At 42.3% G+C, this 26589-nt stretch overlaps 1 protein-coding gene and 1 long non-coding RNA gene across 4 annotated transcripts; one reads left to right on the top strand and one right to left on the bottom strand.

Annotated features, from left to right (window-relative positions):
• Window positions 1–807: 807 nt before the first annotated feature.
• LOC143209674 (uncharacterized) lies at window positions 808–7861 on the top strand. Of its 2 annotated transcripts, XR_013009132.1 has the most exons (5): window positions 808–1564; window positions 2281–2440; window positions 3338–3863; window positions 4042–5693; window positions 6236–7861. It is a non-coding gene; the product is annotated as an uncharacterized LOC143209674 (long non-coding RNA). The 2 variants fall into 2 exon arrangements; XR_013009131.1 differs by having other exon boundaries at window positions 3338–5693; window positions 6236–7859.
• Window positions 6102–25967, bottom strand: LOC143209657 (cAMP-dependent protein kinase catalytic subunit PRKX-like). Of its 2 annotated transcripts, XM_076425615.1 has the most exons (10): window positions 24812–25967; window positions 16024–16186; window positions 15378–15641; window positions 9492–9746; window positions 9250–9403; window positions 9096–9173; window positions 8123–8347; window positions 7186–7361; window positions 6813–6916; window positions 6102–6741 (listed from the first exon to the last, which is right to left on the bottom strand). In XM_076425615.1, exons 1-10 carry the CDS (start codon window positions 24900–24902, stop codon window positions 6572–6574), a joined length of 1680 nt encoding a protein of 559 aa, XP_076281730.1. In that variant the 5' UTR covers window positions 24903–25967; the 3' UTR covers window positions 6102–6571. The 2 variants fall into 2 exon arrangements, with proteins under 2 accessions (XP_076281730.1, XP_076281731.1); XM_076425616.1 differs by lacking the exons at window positions 6102–6741; window positions 6813–6916; window positions 7186–7361; ... (2 more) ...; window positions 9250–9403; window positions 9492–9746 and adding exons at window positions 11032–11954; window positions 13141–13471 and having other exon boundaries at window positions 24812–25939.
• Window positions 25968–26589: the final 622 nt, after the last annotated feature.

Raw genomic sequence — 26589 nt, 5'->3', positions numbered from 1 at the left:
CTAACATTGTCAACCCTTCATTTTCCCCTGTGATCTTTCACCTTCTAAAATGCGTGACAAAATTTCAGAGAACACGCAGATCCTGTGAAATGTATAATTCTGCGGTTGTCAGAAAGAGCGTCGCATGTCACGTACAGTGAGTCACGAAAGTATTCGAACGCTCGGAAATGGAAAGTTTCACGCTTGAAAAATATAGGTTCATATTACGAATCATAAAATATTGTTATTCCTATAGTAACATACAAGTATCATGATTGTACATGTTAAATTTAAAGTGTCTTTGATAACGAAATTGTCCGAAATGGAACTGAATGAACGGAACACCACACTGACAATGAGTTCCTTCGGTGCGAAATGGGTCAGTGGAGTGGGGATGAGTCGGAATGGGAACGCGTAGTGGAGTGGGGAGCGCTGGCGCGCGGAGTGGGGATCGCTGAACGCGATGACGCACGCCGAGCGTCGCGCGGCGAGTTGTGACGGTTAATATTACAATTTTTCTTTCTCCTGGACGCACAGTTTCTTTTAAAATTTGTTTTTTACTTCATTGTCATCCAGTTCTGAGCTATGTTTAAGGTTTCAAGGTCTCTAGATCATCGGGAAGTGGTTTAAAATTTGATTACAAGATTTGACGCATACAACAACGACAACGTCGAGACGGCAAACTAATATAAGCGTGGTAAAAAAAGCGAAAAAAAGGCACATACATAAAAATGATGTCAACTCTAAAGTGACACTGTTCTTGCCACTACAGATTGAACTAGCTCTAAAATAAAGTAATTACCCTGTTGCAATTCAATTAGGAGTTAGAAATATGACGCTTCTCTAACACGCAGAGGCCAATTAAACGCATCTATCATTGTTTCAACCTCAAAATCGTTATTTCTCGAGTTATGTCATTGTTCTCGCCGGGGTGCGATTCAATATTTTTCCTGGCAACGACAGGATTCACAACTGAAAACTAGAAACGCAGTATCCTCCGACGAGTAGACACGATCGCAAGTGACGTCTTCTGCAGAAAATCGTCCTTTCTGATTTCCATCAAGAGAACGGAGAACCTTGGAGCGACCCCATCAATTCGTGCGAGATCGCCGGAGTGTTTACGTCGCCCGACGACCCTGAACCCGCGGTCGTCTTTTCGACAAGTTGGATCGCGGATCGATCGCGTTGCTTTTTCCACCGAAGCTCTAACCAACATTCACGATGCTTAATATAACCCGAGGTGGCGGAACTTGTCGGTTTCGCATCAGCGACCGATGGTGGGACCTGGGCTACCAATCCTGGAGCAGAAGTTACAAGGGAAGGTGCAACGTGGTGTGTACAACTGCCCGGGTGGGGGTCCGACAGGGTTCCTGGAGGAATTTCGGGATCATCGCGGATCCTGCGTTGAGTGATCTAGTCGAAGATCGGACGCAAAGTGGCGCGGTGCTTGCTCGATCTCCTCGAGCCGACTTGAAGCGATCGATCTTCAAATCGTTACACGCTCTCACGATATCGTTTCCTTCGAATACGTTGAAATCGCTCGACGACGGAAACATTGATTAACCAGGAGAACGACCATTGTCCTGTGAGTAGCGCACTTGTGTGCTTTATCATTAGACTGCGGATCTTTACGCAAAATAACATTTTCTTACCTGAATTGCAACAAACTGGAGTGAAGTATTTATTTATTTTCTTCCCTGCCATGTTTAATAGGTCGAAAAGAATAAAATAGTATGTTTATCCTAATGTTTTTGCTATTTTAAATTACACCTCCTCATTTTTGTCATAAATGCATAAAATCCGCAGTCTATTTATCGTTTATTTCAACCCTCACCGTCCCTCAATTTCACACAGTTTCTAGGTAAATTTCGTTTAGAAACTTCGTGAATTTTTCAATGCGAACACACATGACCGGAAAACCTCAGATGTAAAATGCTAGCTGATCAATTTGTTATTTTATCGATTTTCTTTATCACTGTGTCAATTTGACACCGTCAATTCAAGGCTGTTTTATCGTCACTTAAACATTCACTTAAACTTCAGCCATTATTCAAAATATTGTTTACACGATTAAATATATGTTGGGGCCTAACTAATTGCTAAACGTTCTAATATTCCACGAGGTATTATGTCAATTTCATTCTGAATTAGTCTGGGTCGGAAGAAATGTTTCATTTTCGAGGTAAAATAGCTCCGAGTGCAAAGGGTTGGTAGAGGATGCTCGTCGGGATGGTCGTTCGTCAAAGTTAGGATTCATCGAATCCCGGTAATTACAAACAGAAATTTTTCTGTCGCCCGCAGTGCCGTGAACCGCCCGCGCGACCCCCGAGCAATGCCGCAGCCGGCCCACGAGACGAGGAACATCCTCACCACGTACTTCATCCTGATCCTTTTGCTGATCTCTCTCTGGCTACTCTACGCGGGGTTGTTTTAACAACTTCAGAGTACATTCCTTGAAATGGTACGTTCGAGGCTCGGCGCGCCTGTCTCCTTTTTCTGACAGCTTCCTCGGTGTCGCACTACGGGCCAAACCGACGAAATCTGCGTCAAAATCAAAGAACTTTCGACAGAAACGAGATAGAGCGATGCAATTTTTTTTAAATGAAAGCTGAAACTTCGCAGAATATGGTATAATTATGGAGATTGTGGTACGAACGTTTTTTAACCTTGAAAGAATTCGTTAAACTTGCACAGTTTCAAGAAAATTGTGAGAACAATTTTTTTTAACATGCGACACATCATTTCCCGTAGATTTTTTCACGCTGATTTCAAATCTGGTTTCAAAATTTATCCACGACCTCAGGATTTTGCAAGAAATCGATTTTTGCGAACACAACTTACGAAATCATTTTTTCGTTGAAATGATTCGGTAAACCCACTAGTTTTTGAAGGAATATTGTATTCTCATATATAAAAACACATTAAAAATAATCATAATGAAGTATTTGAACGTTTACTTAAAATCAGCGTGAAGAAATCTACGGGAAATGATGTATCGCACGTTGAAAAAAATTTTTTTCCGCGCGTGATAGTGGAGAAACCACAATTTTCTTGAAATTGTGCAAGTTTAACGAATTCTTTCAAGGTTAAAAAACGTTCGTACCACAATCTCCATAATTATCCCATATTCTGCAGTGTTTCAGCTTTCATTTAAAAAAAATTTCATCGCTCTATCTCATTTCTATCGAAAGTTCTTTGATTTTGCCGCAGATTTCGTCGGTTTGGCCCATAGTGGGTCGCGTCGCTTCTTATTCCGACGCTCATCGTTGAAATCCCCGTGACAAACGCGCGTTCGCGTTCACCGCGACGGTAACCGTCAACCGCTGTCGGAGAATGTAATTATTCTTATTGATTCTAGGAGTGAAGAGACACGAGAGGAGCACGCGAACGTACGGACGTCTTCGGGACACACCTTGGCCGGCTCTTCCTCCTCACGTTTCAATCTGTCCGCGTTAATTCCACAGTTTTCTATTAAAGAGTCTGCGAAATGAACGAAACTGGTGTACTCCGTTCAAACATCCGCGTTTCCGCTGCTTTCCAACTTGGTTGCATAACGGCGAAGCTTGTTTGCTTTCTACCTGTACCGTGATTCTGTGAATTCGACGGAGTTCGACGTGTTTTCTGTGTGGACAATCGCTTGCTTTTCGTAGCGGTAGGGTTTATTCACGCGGTGAATAAACGGGCACCAGTAAATGAACGCTTTTGTATATTTCAACAAACTTTAAGCCGCACGGCATACTAGCGATAATGACTCTTGGAATATATGACTCTTTTTCGTAGCTGTATTCCTATTGGTTTATATTGGTTAATTGACCATTAGTTTCTAAGATGGCCTATTTTCACCAAGCGCGTTGAATGTGTGCAACAGAGCTAAAACTAGTAAGGTATGTGTACACGACCTTTTCTTTTACACACGAGTTTTTATACTTTTCTTTTACGCATGAGATAAAAGTTACTAACAATAATAGATGTACGAGGGTTTAAATATTGAATATAAATCACAAAAATAGCTATAAAATGAATATTTCGTTAAAAATTCGTTGTGTCTATTCACTGGTCCAGGATATCACTCAGAGCCCAGTCAATTAACAGAGTGTTCATGAAGTGACAACAATGGTAGAATGTGAAAAAGGAAAGGTACGGGAATGGCCAGAGATTCCAGATACGGTTTGGTACAAGAGACAGAATGTTTTAACAAAGATAACGGAGCCAAAGAAAATTAATTCTAGGGGATTTTTCGTAATTAAAGAGTTAAATAAATAGAAGAATATTGTTTAGTAATTTTCTTCATTCATTGAACCATCATTGTTCAATTACTAGAATGTAGTGATCATTGACTGGTATTTTTCATATTTTTTATTTAACGTTTAATAAAGAAATGTAATAATAATAATTTCATTTTATTTGTGTTCATTTATTTTTGACAAATGAAGTATAGTGAGCCATTTGGCATATATGAGATTCCTTTAATTCACATATTTTTCTTTTGAATAAAATATCTTCCTGAACAATTTTTTAAATGTTCATTCACTGGTGCAGTTACCCTACATAGCACGTGCTCTTTTGTTGTGAACGATTCGGCTTGTAAGCGGCCACGCGAGTTCCCCGAGAGGCTAGCAAAACAATTCATTTCGGAAACAGCTGCTGGTACTCTTGATTTCGCTTTTGCGAATTAACGCTTTAGAGAGAGACAGCGGATAAGAGTCGGTATAAGACCCTGCTGTCTATCCATCGCCATTGAAGAGTCCATCAAAAAAATTGTAGATCGTCAATCTTCGATTTTTAAGGTGACAACCGGTAAGTAGAGCGCTAATACAATTTTAGTCAGCTGTGTCGACTAACCGATTCCGCTGATTTGCCGAGCGAATCATCGGTTTTGCCAGCGTGCGCACAAAAAAGAACCGAGGCCGAGCGACGTGTAAGACGATGAAAAATAATAGTAGTTACAGGACGAGTGGACGGCGGAAGATCAAAGGACGCCGCGTCGTTTTTCATAAATACGCAAAGTCGCGTTCCGACCGCCTGGCGCGGACGTTTTCTCGCAGAAGTAACGGGCACGGCCGTCAAGCTGTCATAAACGCGTTGAAAAACTGCTTCTCGCGGTCACGATTTAAGGTCTCCAGTTAAAAAAGCGAATGGAGGTGTCTCGCGAGGACGAGCGAACACGATGGGTCCGATCGCGCGAGGAAAGTGCGTGGGCGTGCCGTTGAAAATAGACGGTGCTCCTCCAGCTGTTTCGATCGGTGGTGTACGGTTTGCAACGTTCGGCGTACGCGGAGAACTAAATCGGTGTTTTCGATAGCAGCCCCGAAAATAGACGTTATGAGGATCGCTTCTATCTCGCTATCGTCCCGCTGCTGCACGCGGCGTAAAAACCAACAGATTCGCCGTTACGTAATCCACTAGTGGCTGGTACACACCGGGGATCGGATTACCGATTTATTTGATACTCCGAATGCCCTGAATATCTGTGCTCGCTTAAAAATAAACCGCGACAAAGTGTTACATTCGTTCTCCATTTTCCTGTGAGAAACGGCGCCGCCGATCGGCCGACCGAGAATTCAGAGTTACGAGTGAGGCCCCGTCGTTTCGCCATCCTGAGCGGGAAGGAACGTCCGTTTCCGGTCTCGGAAACGATCGGAAGAAACCCACGCTGCACCTAGTTAGCAATGAACGCATAAACCAGTTTCTCGGTACACGCGCGGATTACATTGGTAAGGAAAGAATGAAAAATAAAAACCTTTTCTACTTGAATTGATATTGTGATCGAAATATCGGGAAGAGGTCGGATCGGGTCGGGTCCCTGAAAATTTCGTGAATGTGACATGTAACACTCTTGAAAAGAATTCGCGATGGACAACATTCTTTCCATGAAAAGAATTTTGCGTATAATAATTAAATATACAGGGTGTCCCGAAGTTAAATGGCAAAACTTCAGGGGCGTGTAGGGGACCGAAAAACTAAGACAAAAAGTCTTTTAGAGATTTGATCGTTTTTGCTTCGTTTTGGAGAAAATTGTAAATTAAATTTATTATAAAATTTAGAATTAAGGGAAAATTTAAATTATAATATAAATTAGTAAATTTATTATACAATTTAAAAGGAGAGGTTAAAATTAAAATGTAAATTAGTAAATCTATTATAAAATTTAAAATTGAGGGAAAATTTTAAATTATAATATAAATTAGTAAATTTATTATGAAATTTACGAGAAAGATTTAATATATTAGAGTATAAATTAGTAAATTTATTCTAGTTCTCCTCGTGACGAGGCGACAAGGAAAGTCGCCGATGCTCGGACTTCAAAGCGGAAACACAGGACCGTTAAATGTTTTTACATATGCGAACGTCTCCGCGGCGTTCCAGTAATCGATCGAAATAGATCTAATTTGCTCCAGAATTCTCGGCTGGCCGCGTTACACAATAGATTGCCCGAACTGGTGTAACGGGTCGATCCGATCCGATTCGATTCCATCGGCGCGCGAGAACAGAACCAGCCGTCGCGCGTCGTTGAAATGGCGGCGAGGGAAGGGAAAGGAAACACGTTTAGCGTATCCGTGGGAGAAACTCGTTTCTATTGATTTCCTGTCGATTAATAAATACTCCGTCTGGTGTCCCCGTAGTCCTCGTAGCTCTTCGCGGACGATTCTTTTTTCCGACGCAGATAGACAGCGTGGCAGAACAGCTTGACGTAATAGAGGATCTCCACAACACTGAGGAAACTGCAGCCCAGGAACAGGCTGAATATCCCGCCTATCGACGCTGTAACCAACAACCAGAACAAACTAGTCGAGCTGCAATCTTGCGAGAGACGGTTTTTAAAAGTTCTTTACCCAACAGATAAACCTCGTCCGCCGCTGACACGGTCTCCATAGTCACGAAAACTTGCGAGAGCATGAACACTCTCAAAATAGCGTCGCCGCTCGTCACGTTTTTACTGAAACAGATGCACTGGAGATATCTAATCGCGTAATTGTCTGGCCGAATGAACAGTAACTGAATTTGTAAAACGCGCCGCAATAAAAAGGTCTTTCAACGGTTACCGTATTGTCGTTTCTGTGGAACCACTTGTCCACTTCATCTCAATTACTTCAGATTGGCAACTTGGCGAATGATAGAAATTCGGGGCAGCTGGACTTTCGTTTGAAAATTGATTCGGACATGTTTTGATCGTCCTGAAAATGGTAATTTTTGATGTGGACTCACTAGCTAGTCGCGGCCTGCGAGTGTGTGAGATCGACCGTGACGGGAAGGCCAGTGTAAACGACTTCCTCGCAGGGCGTCTGACAGGAGCAGGTCAAATTCGGCTGCTGAACGTCTCTGATGATACTTATCTGCTTGGCGTTCTTTTGGATGCAGGTCAGGCCTTCGATTTCGCACGGCTGAAATTCGCGCGGCTGTTGTATGCGATCCGGAAATTGTTCGGAGAGACGATACAGTATTTTATTCATAAATGTCCCAAATGTCTGGCCGATAAATGTCCCTCTTGAGGGGCCATGAAACTCGAGAGGCCTCGGTCGCCGAGAAGTATGACCCATACTTCTTTACAGGGTGACAAGAAATTTCGAAATTCGAAGCCATTTCGAAACTTCATAAATATATGAATACTAAAGGCCCATGTTATGGTTGTCATTATTTGGTTTTTCAAAATTCGTCAATTTGATAGAATTATAATAAGAAATTTCTTGTCACTCAGTATTTTTCATTATTTTTTAATAGTTTTTCACCAACATATTCGTGGCATTTCTCCCATGCAAAATGATACCAAATATGATATAATTCCCATGAAATTTACTTGTGTAATGGACGATGAAAGTTTTGAACGCTAGGAAGAACAGCGTACGTGATTCCCTGCGTCCCTTTCTTTCACATACGCTGTCCTTCCTTGCGCCTGAAACTTTCATCGTCGATTAAACCACTAAATACAGTTGAAATTATATCGTGTTTGGTCTCCTTTTGCATTAGAAAAATGCCACGAATATGTTGGTGAAAGTTCCATAAAAAAATAATGGAAAATAAAAAAGTTTCTCGAGCTCGGCTGTCCTTCTCTGCGTTCGGTAAAACTAGTATCCCTGGCGTGTAAAAGACCCTGCGTGTTGGGGACTTTTATCGATAAAATACTGTATTCAGAAGGAGCATTTACGGTGATATGATGGTAAGCGACCAAGTGTTCGTAGATGAACGGCAGGCATCCGCAGATCTTGATCATCGCCTTCACTCTGCAGTTCGCGTAGCAGTTCGCGTACGTGTAGACGGGGAAGTATTCAAGGGCATCGGCGTTGCGGACACAAAGCGGGACGACTTTGCCTTCCCTGCTGCGTTGATACAGGTCTTTCGACGCTCCGCTCACCGTTGGATTCACGTGGATCTATACAGAACATTTGAGAGTCCGGAGTCACATGACTTATTTCAATATGAAGCTCGAACTTTCTTTTCTAACGAGCCGGCCGCTTCGCGAGGCAATCACTTGGCCGCGAAACTTTATACAATCGCAAAATTATTTCGCCAAGACTTATTTTGAAGGTTACATAAAGGACATAAAATGGCATTTCTTGAAAAAGATGTTTCAGACAAAAGTTTCTTGTTTTTTTCGCATAGAAAATTACAATGACGTAATTTTATTTGTTTTTCAATATTTAACTATGTTCCACCAATCCGACCATCTTTAAACTTTTTTACACGTTAGATAAGCAACAGAACATTGTTCTTGAATTTTGTGGAAGTGGTCAGTCGAAGGGTTGCTTGCAATTCCCACCCCTAAAAAATTAAATGATGTTTCTCTAAAAAAAATGTATGATATGAAGGAGGTAAGTTCGAGTATTTTCGTTTTTCTTTTATCTGAATATCTTAATTAACAACCGAGAAAAAAAATGATACAGTTAAGGGTATTTACCCTCATATCATCCTTATACGAAGGGTTAGCGACTTAAAATTTTAGAGGGTTATCTTTCAACCTAAAACTAACCTACAGCCATTGTTTTCCACATAATATTAATAAAAATTGTCGGTGGGGCCGCTGGCCCCATTCTATTTTGACCAAGTACAAGGAGGACGATTTTCTCCCTTGTCTTAATTTTACTATGAAACTATGAAAATGGAAATTCGATTATTGTTACCTGCAACTCGTCGTTCTTCTGGAGAATGTACAAATCAGTGTTGAGTCCTGGGAAATCGAGGCTGTGATGGATGAGTACCTGTTTCAATTCTCAATCAATTTCTCCATTTCTTCGAGATAATTCTAGTTGTTAGAATATTATATATTCATCGTACCGCTATGCCGTCGTTGTTCGAGATCGACTTGGCAGATTGGAACGACTGGTTTGTAACGGCATCGGTGTTAAGTATCCGCCTGTTTATTAAAACTTTTAGACCGCTCCTGCGCCCATAGTCAACAGATCGAATGGGTTTCGGGGTTGGCTGATTCCTGAACGTCATCGGAGAAAAATAAGACATGTCTGTAAAGCTTGCAAAGTTCGAGGAGGAAGAGAACAACAGGGGACGGAGATACTTGCTTGTCGCGGCCCACGAATTCTTCGAGAAGATAGTTAAAGGAGCAACAGAATCCGTAGGAACTGTGAGAGAGCACTAACGATTTCCCGCAATCGATTTTTTCGCTGCTCCACCAGCACGCCTCGAAAATATCCTCGCAAGGCTCCACGATCTTTAAGAAGTCTGCGATAGTCCAATGATTCGCCTTCAATAGTTCAGCCAGCTCATCCTCCTCGTAACTTTCCATCGCGTACGGATACGTAATAAAGTGACCGTATCTGTGTGTCGAGCACAATCAATACCACCATTTTCATCTTGCTTTACCTTCTAAAGGAGTTTCATTAAGGAGGTAGACTCGTTGCTAGGATTGCGAGGGTGATGGGTTCGCCTTCTCATTTGTGGATAATACAAAAATGGGGGTTTTCAGTAGTCAAAAGCGCTAGATAAACGATCGATCTAGGGCGCTATTGCCCTCAAAAGTCCTATTTTTTCGTCTACGAGGCGTAATTTTGCATTATTCCCAATTAGTCCCAAAAGCAATATTTTCCTTTGCAAAAATGTTATCCGCGGCTTTGTTAAGAAGTTATTAACAAGAAACACGGACCAATCAGAGCGCGACCTAGACACGAGTTGGCACAGTAGTCATGACGCGCCAACTGTCTATTGGCCGACTGTGGCAACCAGTGGCAACTCGCGTCTAGGTCGCGCTCTGATTGGTCTGTGTTTTTCGCTAATAACTCCTAAACAAAGTCGCGGATAACATTTTTGCAAAGGAAAATATTGCTTCAAATGATCTCAGGAACCTCCCATTTTCGGCTGTTGAACGAATTTTGGGACACCCCGTAGATCTTTTGAGGGCGATCGTGGCCTAGATTGATCTTTCATCTTTGCATTATCGAGAAACGAGAAGGCGCATCCATCCTGCACTCTTGCAATCCTGGAAAAACGAGTCTACCCCCGTGTCCATTGATTCTGTACATACTTCAGAAGATGCATCACAGCCTCCATGGACATGTTCGCGGGTATGTTGATGCCGTCGAGGACCTTCAGCTGTCTGTCTAAAGGGATCGGCGACAACGGGCACAGCGTAACCGCCGGGAACGGCGCCTCGAATATCGGGTTATCAAACGATTTAATGAACGTGTTGGTCGGGTTCTCGTTGTAACGATTCAGAAACTGTATCACCATAACGGTGGAACCTGAAACGAATACGCTCGCTTATTCGTTAACCTCGAAAACCGTGGAGTTCGCGAATTATAATCGTCGCGTACACGCGAATCCGGCGAGCATGGTGAAGGTCCATAGGATCTTGCCGAAAACTCCGACTTTCACGTCGGTTTTCCCGAAGTATTGTAGACCGTGGATGGAGGTGCTCTCCAAGAAGTCGTTCAGGATGTCCCTGTTCGTGGGAATTGTCTCTACATTCTTCAAGGAACCGGTTTCCTTCGCGGGCTCGACGTCGATGACGTTCACCGTCGTGCCGATTCGACGTTTAAAATCGCCCTGGATATTACGGACGAACTGATGATTTTTACTGGAGAATTTTCTTGGCATCTTCGCAGCTCGGGGACCGCCCTTTACATCGCGAGCATACGGTTTCCGGCGATCGAACCTTCCGAGTTGATGATCGCCAGACAACTGACTTCCTTCGGCGTAGAAAGTCGCGTTTTGCCGGGAACTCGTCGCGTGTCCGGTTTTCGGTATCAATAATTCACGGGCCTTTTGAAAATTAATCACAGAGCCGCCTCGCACGTCCACGGCCAGATCTTATCAGTCTTTTATCGGCTTTGCAAGCGGGAAGAGGAACATCGATTCTCCGTGATTCACCGTCGACGACGAATCGCGATACGGAACGTCAGGCTTGACATTGGAAAAAAGTGCACGGTTTAATTAATTAACAATCTGTATCACATGTACACGTTTGTAACAATACTAGACACGCGTGTCTTACAAAATTATATTATATGTATGTATATATATATAGATCTGTTAACACTCTTTGTCCCGTAGACATTAGAAAGAAACATTACGTATCAAACGTCTCCATCGAGATAGAACCCTGTTCTGTCCTTCGGTCCATCACGCTCCTGTTCTCGATTCTTATTTACAGTATCTCGTCTCAACAATTAGAAAGAAAAACAACCGAGGCGCCCACGCTACGCGTCGCGTACAAATAAATAACGCAAAACGAAATAGAAAAAGGACTATGTACAGAGTAGAACGCAGAAGTGACGCGCGACCGCCATTTTGTACAGACGCCGTTGACGCGATCTATTTAGACGATCTACAGTATTTTCAACAGGTAGTCCGTGTCGGAAACAAATGTTTCTAATGATTCATCAGAAGTCTTGAAACAGCGCTAGTTGTTCCGGCGGCAATGGAGGCTGCGATCGCCAATCGGTTTCTGGGTAGTCGTCGAAACAGCTTGCATCGCCTGGGGCCTTTATTCGGGGCCTTATCGGTGGGTTCAGGGCCCTCTGAGTTACCTGTTGACATTAACAACGCGAATTACAATTGTGTACTTCTACTAAAAGTAGATATTTGTGTTTGTGGACATCGTTCTCCATTTTGTAGATGTTGGAAGGTACTATTTTTACGTAACATCAGTGGACTGCAGATCTTTATGGAAAATAACATTTTTATACATCAACTGCAGTCTTCAGGAGCATAGTAAATATTTAGTTTGTTCGTTAATAATTTTGATATGGTCGAAATAGTATTTCGAGACTGTTGAACTCTTTTAATCTTGTTGTTTTCAATTGCACCTACTCATTTTTGTCATGAATGCATAAAATCCGCAGTCGAAACCTCAGCTTTCTAGCTCGAGCAGTTTTAATGGTATTAACACATACATTCGTGCCACGATATACAGTAAGGAGCATAACTGATTCCACACACTATAAATCAGAACAACTTTTTTGTGAATGGACCAAATAACTTCAATTTTTTTGTAAGGCTAGAGGAATTAGTTTAGTAAATGATGTGTAAAAAATATGTTGGAAAAATGCATTCGGACGGAATTGTGAAAAACAATAGTAAACATTGATTTTTAAAGCTTTACTGGCTGGGCTAATAACAAAAATTTAAAAGATGTGTTTGGTTAACTTGTATGAACTATATAAGCACGTTCTGAAAATTTTATTGAAATTGGTTAATTGGTTTACGAGTTATAAACGATCAAAGTGGTAAAAATCGCGATTTTCCTAGATTTTCGGAATTTTTACCACTTTTCATCGTTTATAACTCGTAAACCAATTAACCAATTTGAATGAAATTTTCAGAACATTGGTTGATTGTTTTGCGAATTATAAACGATCAAAAGTGGTAATTTCTAGTGTACCATAAAGTGGCGAGTTTTACCGTTTTTGATCGTTTATAATTCGTAAACCAGTTAACCAATTTCAATGAAATTTTCAGAGCGTATATAATTTATACCAGTTGACAAAACACATTTTAAAAAAGTTGTAAAAATCAATTTTCAGTATTGTTTGTCACAATTCCGACCAAATGCATTTTTTCAACTTATTTATTAGACGTCATTTACTAAACTAATTCTTCTAGCCTTACAGAGAAATTGAAGTCGTTTAGTCCATTTATAAAAAAGTTGTTCTGATTTAAAGTGTGTGGAATCAGTTATGCTTCTTACTGTATACAATAAAGCTGATAAATTACCAGTGGCCACTCGACCAGCTTGAACCACCGGTGCCTCTTCACGTCGTCAGCACCCTGCCTCATGTTACCCAGCCTCTTGGTCCTGTCTGCGACGAGCAGCTTCTTAATTAGGTCCTTGGCAATGGGGTCCATGTGTTTCGGCCACTCTATCCTGCCGCTCAGTATTTTCTCATAGATGCCAAACGGATTATCATCGAAAAATGGCGGGAACCCAGCCAGCATCTCGTAGATAAGGACTCCTAGAGCCCACCAATCCACAGCCTTATTGTGTCCCTTGCTCTGAATGATCTCCGGCGCCAAATATTCGGGCGTTCCGCACAGCGTCCACGTTCTACGAATACGACGATGCTTTACACTACAGAACATTCATTTTTCTTTCGCTATAATAATACAATCGACGTTCATTCTACACTGTTCTACACGATTGAATCTGTGGTTGTCAGGAAGAATGCTTTTTTTGAGCCTTTCGAATTTATTTTCATGACTTTTCTTCTGGTAAAGACGTAAATCCTATACTGTGAAGCTCAATTGAAATGTTTTGCAATTGTGACATGCGGCAAGTTTTTCCTGGCAATCAAAGAAATAGTCGTGCGGGGAGTAACGATAAAACCGTACGTTCGGACGCGAACAGATACGATCGGGTTCGCTGCATTATTATTTCAAGTACGAGCAGCGTACTTGTCGGCACGGTGTACAGGGTGTATAAAAAGTAATGGTTCTCCCTCCTAGGGATGAATCTACATCTCCGGTTTCTCTTACAAATGTCCACCGGTCCACCGATGCAGAGGTTCACCCCTAGGACGGATAACCATTACTTATTATACACCCTGTACATTCCGTGTTGAATGTCAAGGTGAATGGTAATGACGGAGTAAAGAAAATATGTATTGGCCTGTTCACATCGATCCTGTTATCGCTTTAACGCGTACATCGGTCGCGTAGCCATAGTACGAACAATGGTAATTTCTCTGCTGTACGGCGAGGTCGGTAGATAACGGGGTGGTCTATTATTAAGGGGGTAGACTCGTTTCCAGGACTGCAAGGGTGCGGGATGCGCCTTCTCATTTCTCGATAATGCATGTGATGGTGTTCTGCGGTAGTGAGAAACGCTAGATAAAAGATTTAAACTTCTGTGTCTCCCTCAAAAAGACTCTTGTAGCATAGATAAAGACTAAAAAACAATATTAAAAGATTCCGTACAGTATCAGAGATCCTACAAAGTTAACGAGAAACCCAAATATATTCGGAAATCCCGTCCTGGTCCCGCACGCCTATAGCAATTTGCATTATTCGGCAGCATGTAGCTGTCGCAGCTTTATGAAAACAACTACACGCCTTTATGTTTCCGAATAATGCAATTTACGCTGCCAAATAATGCTATTACGCCTCGTAAACGTGAAAATAGGGCTTTTGGGGGTGATTGCGACCTAGATTGATCTTTTATCTATGTAGCACTTTACACTACTGACGGACCCCATCTTTGGAAGGTGTCTCCGAGAGAACGCGTGCTCCGTTCTACAGTTCTACCAAGTTCTACCCACGGTTACGACTAACAATAAGCACTTCTTCTTCTTATAGGCAGTGATGCTAGAAATGCGCAACATTTCACGCGCATGCGCGGCGATTAGCCTCAGTATAATAAGATCCTCGATGAAATGGGGTACCTTGAGCACCCCGCAGAACTTTAAAAAGTTTATATGATTTGATTCCAAAAAATGAATGTATAACAAGTGTATTTGTGTATATTTTGTAACTCGTAGTACACGTCTTTTTGTCCGGTACAGATTGTTTCGGTACATTCCTGCCAATATAACTGCCTCAGGGCTCTGCTACTTTACATAGATACGGTACTGTTTATCGCGCATGCGTGTGAAATGTTGCGCATTTCTGGCATCACTGAGCACACCTCTGTAAATAAGGTTGACGTTTTGTGACAGATAGAGGTTAGTTCGTCGCTAGATGACATATCGGGCAGGTTCAAGCTTTCATGTACGTGTGTGAATGAGATTGTGTGTAGCAGCGTGTCCATGTAGCCCATGCTAAGGTATATGTGCCACTCAATAATATATATTGAGTGGCACACTCTACTGAGTGCTGAATATGTCATGAAAGAGCTTTTTGAACCTGTCCAATATGCCATCTGGCGGCAACCAGAGAACTAACCTCTATCTGTCACACTTTTCTGAGGGAAGTCCGAACACTTCTACATATACATAATACACCGTGGTTCTAAATACCTGTCGGTGAGCTTCTTGGAGAAGCCGAAGTCGGTGATTTTTAGGTGGCCTTGGCTGTCGAGGAGAAGGTTCTCGGGCTTTAGATCTCGGTAAACGATGTGTTTGCTGTGAAGGTATTCCAACGCGCAGACGATCTCCGCGGCATAGAAACAGCTGGTGGGCCCAGAAAATCTACCAGCTGCCCTCAGGTAGGAGAAAAGCTCGCCTCCGGCCACGAATTCCAGCAGCATGTACACTCTCGCTTCGTCCCTTCCGCTCCACAGCCTGAAAACGATCGAACGTTCATTGAATTCGTCCGAGGATTTGTTCGAACAATTTTTCGAATCGATTCAGCTTTGAAGGGAACGTCGACGTCGACGGTTTCTCTCTACGACAGCTGCTGATCGGATTGCAAACGACGCAAATCGTTCGCAATTGGATCGGCAAGTATCACTCTCGTCGGTTTTAGTTACGCTTTCTTTTCTACAATTTCTTCGGTTCGACCGAGAAACGCGGCACTTTCTTAATTAGGCGTGCGTGTACAGTCGATATACGTTTCCTCTCGCGGTGCACGGCGAAATCTCGGCGATTTATCGTCGAGGAATAATTTTTCGGAATCAAGGTTTATCGGATCTCCAGTCTGGAGAAAGGAGGATGCAACACGTACATGTTCACGATGAAGGGATGATTTACTTCTTTCAGCACAGTGATCTCGTTGCGCACGTGCTCCACTTGCTTCAGCCTGATCACGTCCACCATCGACAGGATCTTCAGGGCCAATGGCGTCCCTTGGTGCCTGCACAGGACCACTCTGCCGAAGGTTCCGGTCCCTGCAAAGGTATCGTATCGTTAGTTTTATTATTTCGATGAGTTTATTCTAACCCCTTGCCCTACAATATTGTTATTATTATTATATACGGACCGAGATACTTTTATACAAATGCTTACAGTTGTTTACAGTAGAACTGATAAAAACAAAAAGAAACATAACAAAAACAAAGCATTAACCAAAAATTTACATAAGAACGGACAAGCGCGAAACGAAAAAATTACGTAGTTTTCTTTTGAATGCCTGTAACGTGCAATTAAAATAATCGCATAAAATTGCAATAATGCGATTTAAAGAATTTATTACTCCATATGTGGATTTGGATTTCATTGTTTGAAATCCTGCTCTCGTTCTCGAAACACGTTCAGGTACGTAGAAATTGATTTGCCTCAGGAGTGCGGGACAATCTGTATTATTATTTATCAAATGAAAAATAAAGCTCTGGTCGCGCGCGGATACTATTCTTCGATCAGATAATGTTTCCAGGTTGACTATGTTTAATATTTTAGAGTAATCTCATTCACAAAGATAAATATCTCTTGTCACACAAGTACAGTGACCCGAACTAATATTCGGACGCTCTAAAATAGACGATCACCTTTTTAATATTGTACTATACAACTTGAACTTTTTTGGGAAGCTAGAGCAATTAGTTTAATACAGGATGTGGAAAGAAATTTTGTCAAAAATTGCAATTGACCGGAATTGTAGAAAAAATACTAAAAGTTGCATTTTACGACGTTTTTATGTGGGCCTGTATTGGAAATTTAAAAAATACGTTTTGCGGATAATTCCGATCAATTGCAATTTTTGAAAAAGTTTCTTTCCACAGCCTGCAGTAAACTAATTGCTCTAGCTTTTTCCCAAAAAAGTTAAAATCGTATAGTACAATCTTAAAAAACTTATCGCCTTTTTTAGAGCGTCCGAATATTATTCATTTCCTTTAAACCGAGATGTGAAATTCTATTTTGGTTTTGGATTAATGTTATTGGAGAACATGTAGGCATACAATAGATATTTTTCACCTTTTTCAAGAAACTACAAACTACAAAAACGGTTCTAATCACTGAAATCGTAAAATAAATCGTAGGGCAAGGGGTTAGTATTTATTTAATTCTTACGAGGTGGAGACGCTTTTCACAATTTCATAACAGTCATGGTTAGATCAATTTTCATCGGTATTTAAACGTTCCGACCTTTTAAAAGCTCGTCAATTTTAATCAAATGGATCTAGATCCTACTTTGCTACACGAGGTAACATTAATAATCGGTGAACTAGCTTCTACACTGGCAAAATACCTAGAAATAATTAACATTATGCATGATAAACGGCATGATATTGCAATTTATGCAGCTATTTTCCTGTTCTCACTGTATCGCGACTACTATATCATTTTGATCACAGATTGTTCAATTTATTGAGCATAGACCTCGAGAAATCATATTTCCCTTCATTTTATGGATTGCATAATGAAAACCTGTTTGGAACTTAGTTATTCAAAATGCGAACCGAAAAATTGTATCATTATTCGAAACAGGTTTAATACTATTCAATTATTAAATGTAAACGATGTAAAAAAGACTACATAGAATGAACACGATGTGGATTGAAAAAAAGTCTTGATTTTCGAATTAAAATTGCTTCGAGTCCAAAGGCTGAATAAAGTGTCGGAGCGTTTCCGGGTTTTTCGAAACAGTCTTAATATTAATAAATTTATTAATTGTACACGATGTAAAAAAGACTACATACAATGAACATGATGTGGGTTGAAAACAACGTCTTGATTTTCGATTTAAAATTGCTTCAAGTCCAAAGGGTGAACAAAGTGTCAGACCGTTTCCGTGTTTTCCGAAACAGTTTCAATATTAATAAGTAGACTGCGGATCTTCGTGCAAAATAAAAAATGTTTGCATTGATTGCAAGACATAGGACCCAAATAAAAATTTCACTCTTCTTTTAATTACCTTATTCAGGTAAAACTAATACACCGGTGGCCTTAAATCTTTTTAATGCCTCCACTGTTTTAAATTGTATGTACCCATTGTGGTCATAAATGCATAAAATCCGCAGTCTATTAATAAGTTATTAAATGGGCACGATGTAAAAACGACTACAATGATCTGAGTTGAAAGAAACGTCTTCAATTAAAACTCCTTCGAGTCCAAAGGGTGAACAAAGTGTCAGAGCGTTTCCGTGTTTCTCGAAACAGGGGCGCGCGCTTCTTCAAAAGAAGTAGAGTGTATCGGGTAGTTAATTTAATCGAGAGCGAGCCGATTAACCGGCTCGTATCCCAGACTTCCGATCACGCAATGATCGGCGTCTCGTTCGGAGTCAAGTGCAAATTGTTCCGGCGTGACGCGTCCCGAGGAAAGGGGTTACACGCGTGTCGCAGATCGCTCGGCGCGATCGTTAATTACCGACGCTCTCTCTAGCTAGCGTGCAATCTGTCCGGTCTGTTTAATGCACTTTTCCCACGAAATGCAGGTGACTGTGGGGCCTGGGGTCTCTGCTCGTCGTAGCGCGACCAATTAAGAGGGGTCCGTTTGTAGTTCGCGTTCGGCGCCGCACCGCGCCGCCCGAATTAGGCCCACTACACTTAAAGGAATCCCGGATATTTTACGGGAATCTCGCACACCCCTAGTAAACACTCATTCGAACGTAATTGACGAACTTTTCAGGATTTTCTCTAAAATCGGCAAAGGATGTAACAAATCTGCCTCGTGTAAATCTGTTCTTTGTTCGCAACAATAGTATTTATATACAAAATGGACAAATGTTCTATGCTTGTTTCGGTACACCTCCATGTTCGATGTTAGCAGAAAACGCGGTGAAAATTATAGTCGTCGCACGTTAAACAAACGCGAGTGGACGCGTTTCAGCTGAACCGGAATTCCGTTGCGTTAGTAGCGGGCCTTAACCGGCAAATTGGCCCTGAGTTGCGTCGCGTTTTATCAGGGACGTGACATCGTCCTCCTTCTCCGTATCTCTCGTCCACACACACACGCATACCGACATTGTGATTCCCGGCAGAAATTGGCAACGGCCGAATCGGAAGGGAAATCGCGCGAGAGCGAGCGTGGCCAACGCCGCTCGACGCTTCCCAGACGATCGGGGAACAGGTGTCAATGATAAAACCGACGAGGAGCCGTTTCCGGGCTGAAATTGTTCTTAAACCGTTCCACTGGCCGGCCGAAATTTGCGTAATTGCTGCAACCGACTTCGTTTACGAGCCCCTCAAGGTCCCAGACGTCGTCGGTCTTCTTCTCGCCGCGTCTTCGTCTGGAAGCCACGGTTTCTTTCCTGTTAACGACGCCAGTATCGTTAAACTGTCACGACACGACCATTCTTTCGAAAGGAAGCAGCTCGTAACTTCACCAAATCTTCCGACAAGTTTTTAATTGGCCGTAATTGGCCGATTGTCAGCGCTGCCGCCAGTCTTTCCGATCGACTAAGCGACTCTTTCGTCCAGATTAACCCAAAAAACAGATCTCCGATCTCGATTTTAATTGGACACCGATAATTACATACTGAAACGACACACGTGGATACGGTTTGGTCAATTTTTACAGAACTTTTTGGAAACGTTCCAACATGTGGCCTCTGGCAGTCTCTGTGAAACGGGATTTGAAAGTTGATCTTGTTCCATCTGTCTTCGATTTTACCTTTCCAAAGGAAGGATTGACAAATTGAGTTCACGACAATAATCAGATACGTTCTCTCTTCCTTCTTATTACAATTTATGGATAGACCGTGAGGCGATTAACTTCATCAATCGATTGAATCAATCGCCGATTTTTCGACGATTTCTTCATTTAATCAACGATTGACGATTAGCTTCATCAATCGATTGAATCAATCGCCGATTTTTCGACGATTTCTTCATTTAATCAAAGATTGACGATTAACTCCATCAATCGATTGAATCATTCGCCTATTTTTCAACGATTGACGATTAACTTCATCAATCGATTGAATCAATCGTCGATTTTTCGGCGATTTCTTTCTTCAATCGTACACATTAATCAATCAATCATGATTAAAATTTTAATCGATGAATGCCCAACTCTGACGAGTACTCGATCGACGAAGACGAAGAGTATCGACACCTGTTCACCCGATATTTCTCTCAACCCCGTTCGTTCATCCCTTCGCCAAGGTTCCTTCTGCTCGAATATCGCCAGCCGCTTCCTGCTCGATCGTTCGACTTTTTCTTTACGAGCAGGCACACGAGATGATGTTGGTGCGCATCCAAAACTTGTTTTACGTCTCGAGGAAGCTGGCAGAGCGCATCTGTCCTGATCGATCTTCGCCGGCCGTGCTGTTTTACGATTGGATCCAAGCTAAGCGAGCCCGGAGTAAACGGAGCGATAAAGGACCAACGTTCACCGGCGAAGATTTATTTCTGCGTCCGTGTTCTCAAGATCGCCGATTATTCGCGGATTAACGGCACAGCTCGTTGTGTGTTCGGAGCTGAGGAAATCGGGACGCTCTCGGAAACATATCGTGGAAACCCGTTAATAATTTTGTATCGGTGGTTCTGGCTCCTCGCGATTTTCTCTGTCGCATTGATTTCGTTCGCGCTCTTATCGGTGCCGTTTCGTATAAATAATTATTTCGCAAGACGCCTCGGAATGTTTGAAAAACCACCAACGGAACACCTGCAGTTTACTGATCGAGAGTCTCGTGTAACTCTGACTTAACGAGCAGTTAAATATACACTCGGTGGCCTCTCACTCTCCAGTGGCCCACTTCCCCGCTTCGAGGGTAGTTCGCCTCTCGGCTCGTCTCTGACATTTTCCTCGAGAACGAGAAGATTACGCCGTGGGAAACATTCATTCCACCGAATTACGGTCTCTCCCGGGAACTGCCGAGTCTTCTTCTTCCATCTTTCGCGCAATTCGCGACCGAATTTCATTTCCCGTGATTGCGAGCGTCGCGCAGCGGGCCAGATCGACGCGTTACCTGTTCACGCCTAATTTCACCATTATTTCAAAACTTAAAGACCACAGTAAATAGGATTCGCCTTGGCGTCAGCTATAATGTTATTAAATAGAAAATATATAGTGATAAATAAATAATCAACATGACTACAATTATTTATTAAAGAAAAGAATTCTTGAAATTTTTTTTTTCCAAGCCATGTTCCTCAAAAACTGTGCGTATAGGAGAAAAATTAAGGACAGATTCGGAATCAGCGCAAAAAACTCTATAGGAAGGACCCAGCAGTAATTAGTAGACTGCGGATTTGATGCATTTATAACAAAAATGAGTAGGTGTAATCTAAAACAGGAAAACTGTTGCATTAAAATAAAATCTGTACTAAAATAAAAATCTGTTGTATTATTTTCAGCCTATTAAACATATTAAAAAAGAAAATAACTTTCTATTTCACTCTAGTTTGTTGCAATTCAGATAGAAAATTTTTATTTTGCATAAAGATCCGCAGTCTAGTAATTAGGGAATGGTGTTGGACAGTGTAGTTAGTTAGAAATTAAGGACAGATTCGGAATCAGCGCAAAAAACTCTAAAAGAAGGAGCCAACAGTAAATTAGGGAACAAAGATGTTGGACAGTGTAGTTAGGTGAACGCAACAGCCGAGAACAACGGTGTACCGTTCGATTCTCTTTCGTGGATTCAATCGGATGCTAATAATTTGAAAAAATTTCTACTCCAATTACACTCGTACGGAGAGTCGGTCCCTTTCGTTCGAGTCTCTAATTAACTTTTCCTTGAAAATCATCGCGACCCATATACGCGTCGCTTGTCAATGCGCCCATCCTCCGACGAGAAAGTCTCTGAAAAAATCGAAATTCCCAGCGAAATTTAATCGACTGTTGTTTATAATGAATCTTGCCGCTCGTGGCTCGTCGATCAAACCGATCTCAACGGTAAAACGAATCGAGATAAGACAAATAAATATCCTCCATACTCCGATCGCGAGAGGAGGCTACGACACAGCCTCAAGAGAAATATTGAGCGTACAAATTTATTCGCGATTCCCGCAACTGATCGATTATAATTCTATTCGAAATTCGAACCATTCTGCAAATGGGGAAAAGTGTAGTCTAAGCGATAGTATATTTCTTCTGCGCTTCTGCGTTGTTTTTCTAATTTAACCCTTTGCACTCGAAGCAATTTGAATTCCAAAATCAAGATATTTGTTTCAACCCACATCATTTTTGTACTATATAATCTTTTTTACATTGTACACATCAAATTGAACCTGTTTTCTTATATATAACAGTTGAGCTTTTTACAATTTATAGAATATAGACAAATTTAATAATGTTAAAACTGTTTCGAATAATGGTACGGCAATTTTTAGTGGCGCCTCAGACTCGCCATTCGAGTGCAAAGGGTTACACATTACCGACCGGTGATGATTGCATAATTTTGAAAAATCTGTGGTACATGGCTAAACACTTTTTAATGGAACTTTCAACAGCAACAGCAACTTTCATTGTGAACTAACAAGTCACCCTCAATAACGACATCTAATAGTTTCATTCAAGATTGCAATGTAAAAGAAAATTTCTATGCTTTCTTTCGGCACAGCACAATGATGAAAAATCGTATTAAATAGGCTTCCAGTAGGTGAAGTGTTAATTGAAGAACGTTTCTAGAAATTTTCTTCAGTTCAAGAACATTCGACATTGTCGAGAATTATATCGACAAATGCAAGAGTAGCTTTCGAAACGTCCCAACGAGCAATTTCCAGTGGCTTGCATAAATCAGCAAAGTAAGCAAGGAAGTCGTGTATTCGTTGAGCTGGAAAGTTTCCTTATAGAGTTTACTCGGACTTAGCTTCCTTGGATCATCAGCTGTTTCGTTGCTTTCAACGCTGTTTCGTTGAAGAAATAGAAGAAGAGCAGTTCTTTCAAGAGGAGATTCGTTACATGGCTGTGAGGCGGAGTAAACATACACTGCTGTGCAAAGAAAACGAAGCACCCGGCCATATTTAATAGAAAAGCGTAAAAAATCAGATAAGAACACAGCAAGTTTTGAGAAAGGATTCCGCTGTTTAATTCAGTAGCTTAATTATCAATAATTTAATACTTGTAGTGCAATAAATCAATCATTGTACAATTCAATTTCTACATAAAGATATTGTTTGTGATTATATCTTATAATTATACTGGGTGCTTCTTTCTTCTTTAATTTAGTAGTTTAATTATCAATAATCTAATACTCGAAGTGCAATATAAATCTTTGTATTGTACAATACAATTTCTACATAAAGATATTGTTTGTCATTATATCTTATAGTTATACTGGGTGCTTCTTTCTTTTGCACAGTAGTGTATACAATAGAAAGCGACTTGCAATTTCGATTGTTTGCAAATATTGGGTCGTCCCACAAGTAATACAGCTTTCCTTTAATTTCTTTAATTTTTTCGGAGAGATTCGAAGGAATGATGCCTGATGGATGCATATATCTAGGATCTCAATAATCACGTAAATTGAAGCTACGCGTCATTTTGACGCGTCCCGTACTTCTGAACCGCTGAAGCAATTTATTTTCAGGAAGGCTGGCTACTGGCTAGCCAAGACTACTTCTGGGACAACGTACAGTAGACTCCGCGACCGAAAACTTGTTTAAAAAGACTGTATACTATACAGTAAGGAGCATAACTGATTCCACACACTTTAAAGCAGAACAACTTTTTTATAATTGTACCAAATGACTTGATTTTTTATAATCAATTAGAAGAAATTGGTTTACGAGATGATATGCAAAAAAGACTTCAGGGGCCAAGCATCCTTCATTAAGTGGCCATGTAAAAAAGTTTTAAAAAATGCCTTTCTTCATTTTTTTCAATGCTTCTAATTGATTGTAAAAACTCAGGTCGTTTGGTACGATTATAAAAAAGTTATTCTGTTTTAAAGGACGTTTCAATACTTTCATGGCAATACCAATTAACCAATTTCAATGAGATTATCAGAGCGTAACATAATTTATACCAGTTGACAAAACACATTTTTTAAATTTTCGTTATTGAGCCAGCTAAAAAAGTTGTAAAAATCGATTTTCAGTATTGTTTTTCACAATTCCGACCAAATGCATTTTTTCAACTTATTTATTAGTCGTCATTTACTAAACTAATTCGTACTAAGACACGTTAACGTTTATTTACTACAGTAATGGTGTTTTATAGTTTTCCAAATTGAAATATCTCCTGAACTACTAACTTTTCGACATACATAGTTTAGTACTTTTTCATAACGAATGTCCAGCTGCATCGATTGTTGCATTAAAAAAAACCTCATTCCATTAAAAAAAATGAAGGTGACCTTCATAATATCCCTAAAAAAAATTACATAAAAACAAAAACCCTTTTGGTATCGTATGAGCCGCATTTTACCATTCAACTTTGTCCTGCAGACATTTGACGTATCTTTAAAAACAACAAAGATATTCAAGGTGGTCAAGTTAGCTGGGACACCCTGTAGATACACAGTAATTTTACGTCTACCGTAATGAATAACAGAGCCGAGAGAAGAGGCGAAGAAATCAATTTGTGGAGCTAATAGAAAGCCGGGTCATCGAACACGGAAAGAGAGATAGAGAGAGAGAAAGACGGAGCGATTGGTTTCCAGAGAGAGAGAAAGAGAGAGGGTGCTCACCTATGGTCTTGATGATCTCCAGATCGTCGACGTCGTAGCGCGGCGAGTCCTCCTGCGATCCCTCCTCGTCGGACGTGGTGTCTCCCGACATAGTTTACGAAGAGCACTGGCGAAGAGCGAAGTGGACGGGGGCCGAAGCTTGGAGAAAGTTTCTGATTTATTTCCCTCGGCCCGCCGAGACACGTGGAAAGAAAGGAAGGAAGGCCCCGGTTCAACGATCCACTCTCGCGGTGTATTCTTAGCCCGTGTACCGGCGGGACGACCTCATATCTGGCTGCTCGCGACCTTTCCCGACGCGTCCCGTTCCGTTCCACCGTGAGGAGGCCTCGCGGACCCGTTCCGAAACGAGCAACCGCCAAGATAGAACCGGAAGCGGCCGCGAAAACCCTGGTGACCCGGTCTGCCTTCGAACTGGAACACTCTCCTTCTTCTTCCGGGGGTGCGGCGAGAGGCGAGGCACAATTCGATTCGATGCGACGATGTGGCAACGACAACAGCAGAGCAGCAGCGAGGCACCGCACCGGTTGTACACGCTTCGTCGGCGTAGCCGACCGCGCTGTCAACGACCCTTCTGCTCGCCGACCGGCGGAAATGTGTGCGTCGATTTCACAAGTGTCATTCGATGCGTGCAGCCGAACCGCCCGCAACACTTTCCTGCGTTTCAACCGGCGAAAACCTACACAACGTGCAACGTTTTCACGCAGCGACCGCCGCCGTCGTGTTTGTTGATCCAGATCGGAGCGCACGTGTTGCGCGCTGTAACGTGTCTTCGAGCCAGCATCGGCTGTGCAGCATCGCAGCCGGTCATTCCCGACGGTGATCACGGAATAAGGAGAGAGAGACTCTGTGCTCTCGCCGTGCTACCTTTTACGGCGCACTTCCTGCTCGTTGCCGCGCGGAAACGTCAGATTCGGAGATCGATCACACCGGCGAGGAGAAACAACTGTCGCGAGAAGGAAACGCGACGATCCGACAGCGATATCACCGTGACAGGAAAAACCGTCCGTTCATCTCGTCCCGATAGCGCCCGGTTTCTCCTTCAAGGTTGAACCCGAGATCCTGGATCTGCTCGGAGGATCCTCGGTGACTACTGTCACATGATCTCTCGTGCGGTTAGGTTCGAATGCCAAGCAGAACTAAACTGGTCACCGAGGGGTCTCAAAACGCTGTCTATCCTTCTCTCGCCCCCTTCTCTCGCCCCCTTGACCCCTCCATCCCTTTTCACCGCGCGGTTTCACTCCCACCAGACAGTCTCTCGCTCTCTCTCTCTCTCCCGGCCATCTCTCGGAGTAGCCGCGTTTTCAGACCCGCGCTCTCCTCGCTTCCTCCGTCTCGCGGAGAGAGAACTCTGACCGAGCGTGTAACTCGAGGTCCCCGTCCGAGCCGCGAGACCGCGGTGATTTATAGCGCGGCGATCGCGGAAGATTCGCGAGTCTCCGGCGATTTAAAAATACAGGGGAACCGAGAGAGGCGAACGGGACGATTCGTTGTCGTCGTCGTGCGTCGCCGAGGGACCCGTTAGAAACGTCCGCGCTCGCGCGCGCGCGTCCGAAGGTTACTCGTGATTCGCCCTCGGCCCCGAATTCGATTTCGTGAATCAGCGAGACGCGATGACGTTGCCCGCAATTTTTACACAGGCCTACGAGTCGGAGGTTGTGGGTGGACTACGCGGGCCGCCGGGCTTTATTCGATCGGACGAGGGTGGCAGGTCGCGAGACCCGGAGAGAGACACACGTGGCTCTCCACTGCCAACAACAGAAATAGTGATGATTCGCGGA

The sequence above is a fragment of the Lasioglossum baleicum genome, chromosome 6, assembly GCF_051020765.1.
Source record: "Lasioglossum baleicum chromosome 6, iyLasBale1, whole genome shotgun sequence".
NCBI lineage: Eukaryota > Metazoa > Arthropoda > Insecta > Hymenoptera > Halictidae > Lasioglossum > Lasioglossum baleicum.
This window is presented reverse-complemented; position numbering and strand designations above follow the sequence as displayed.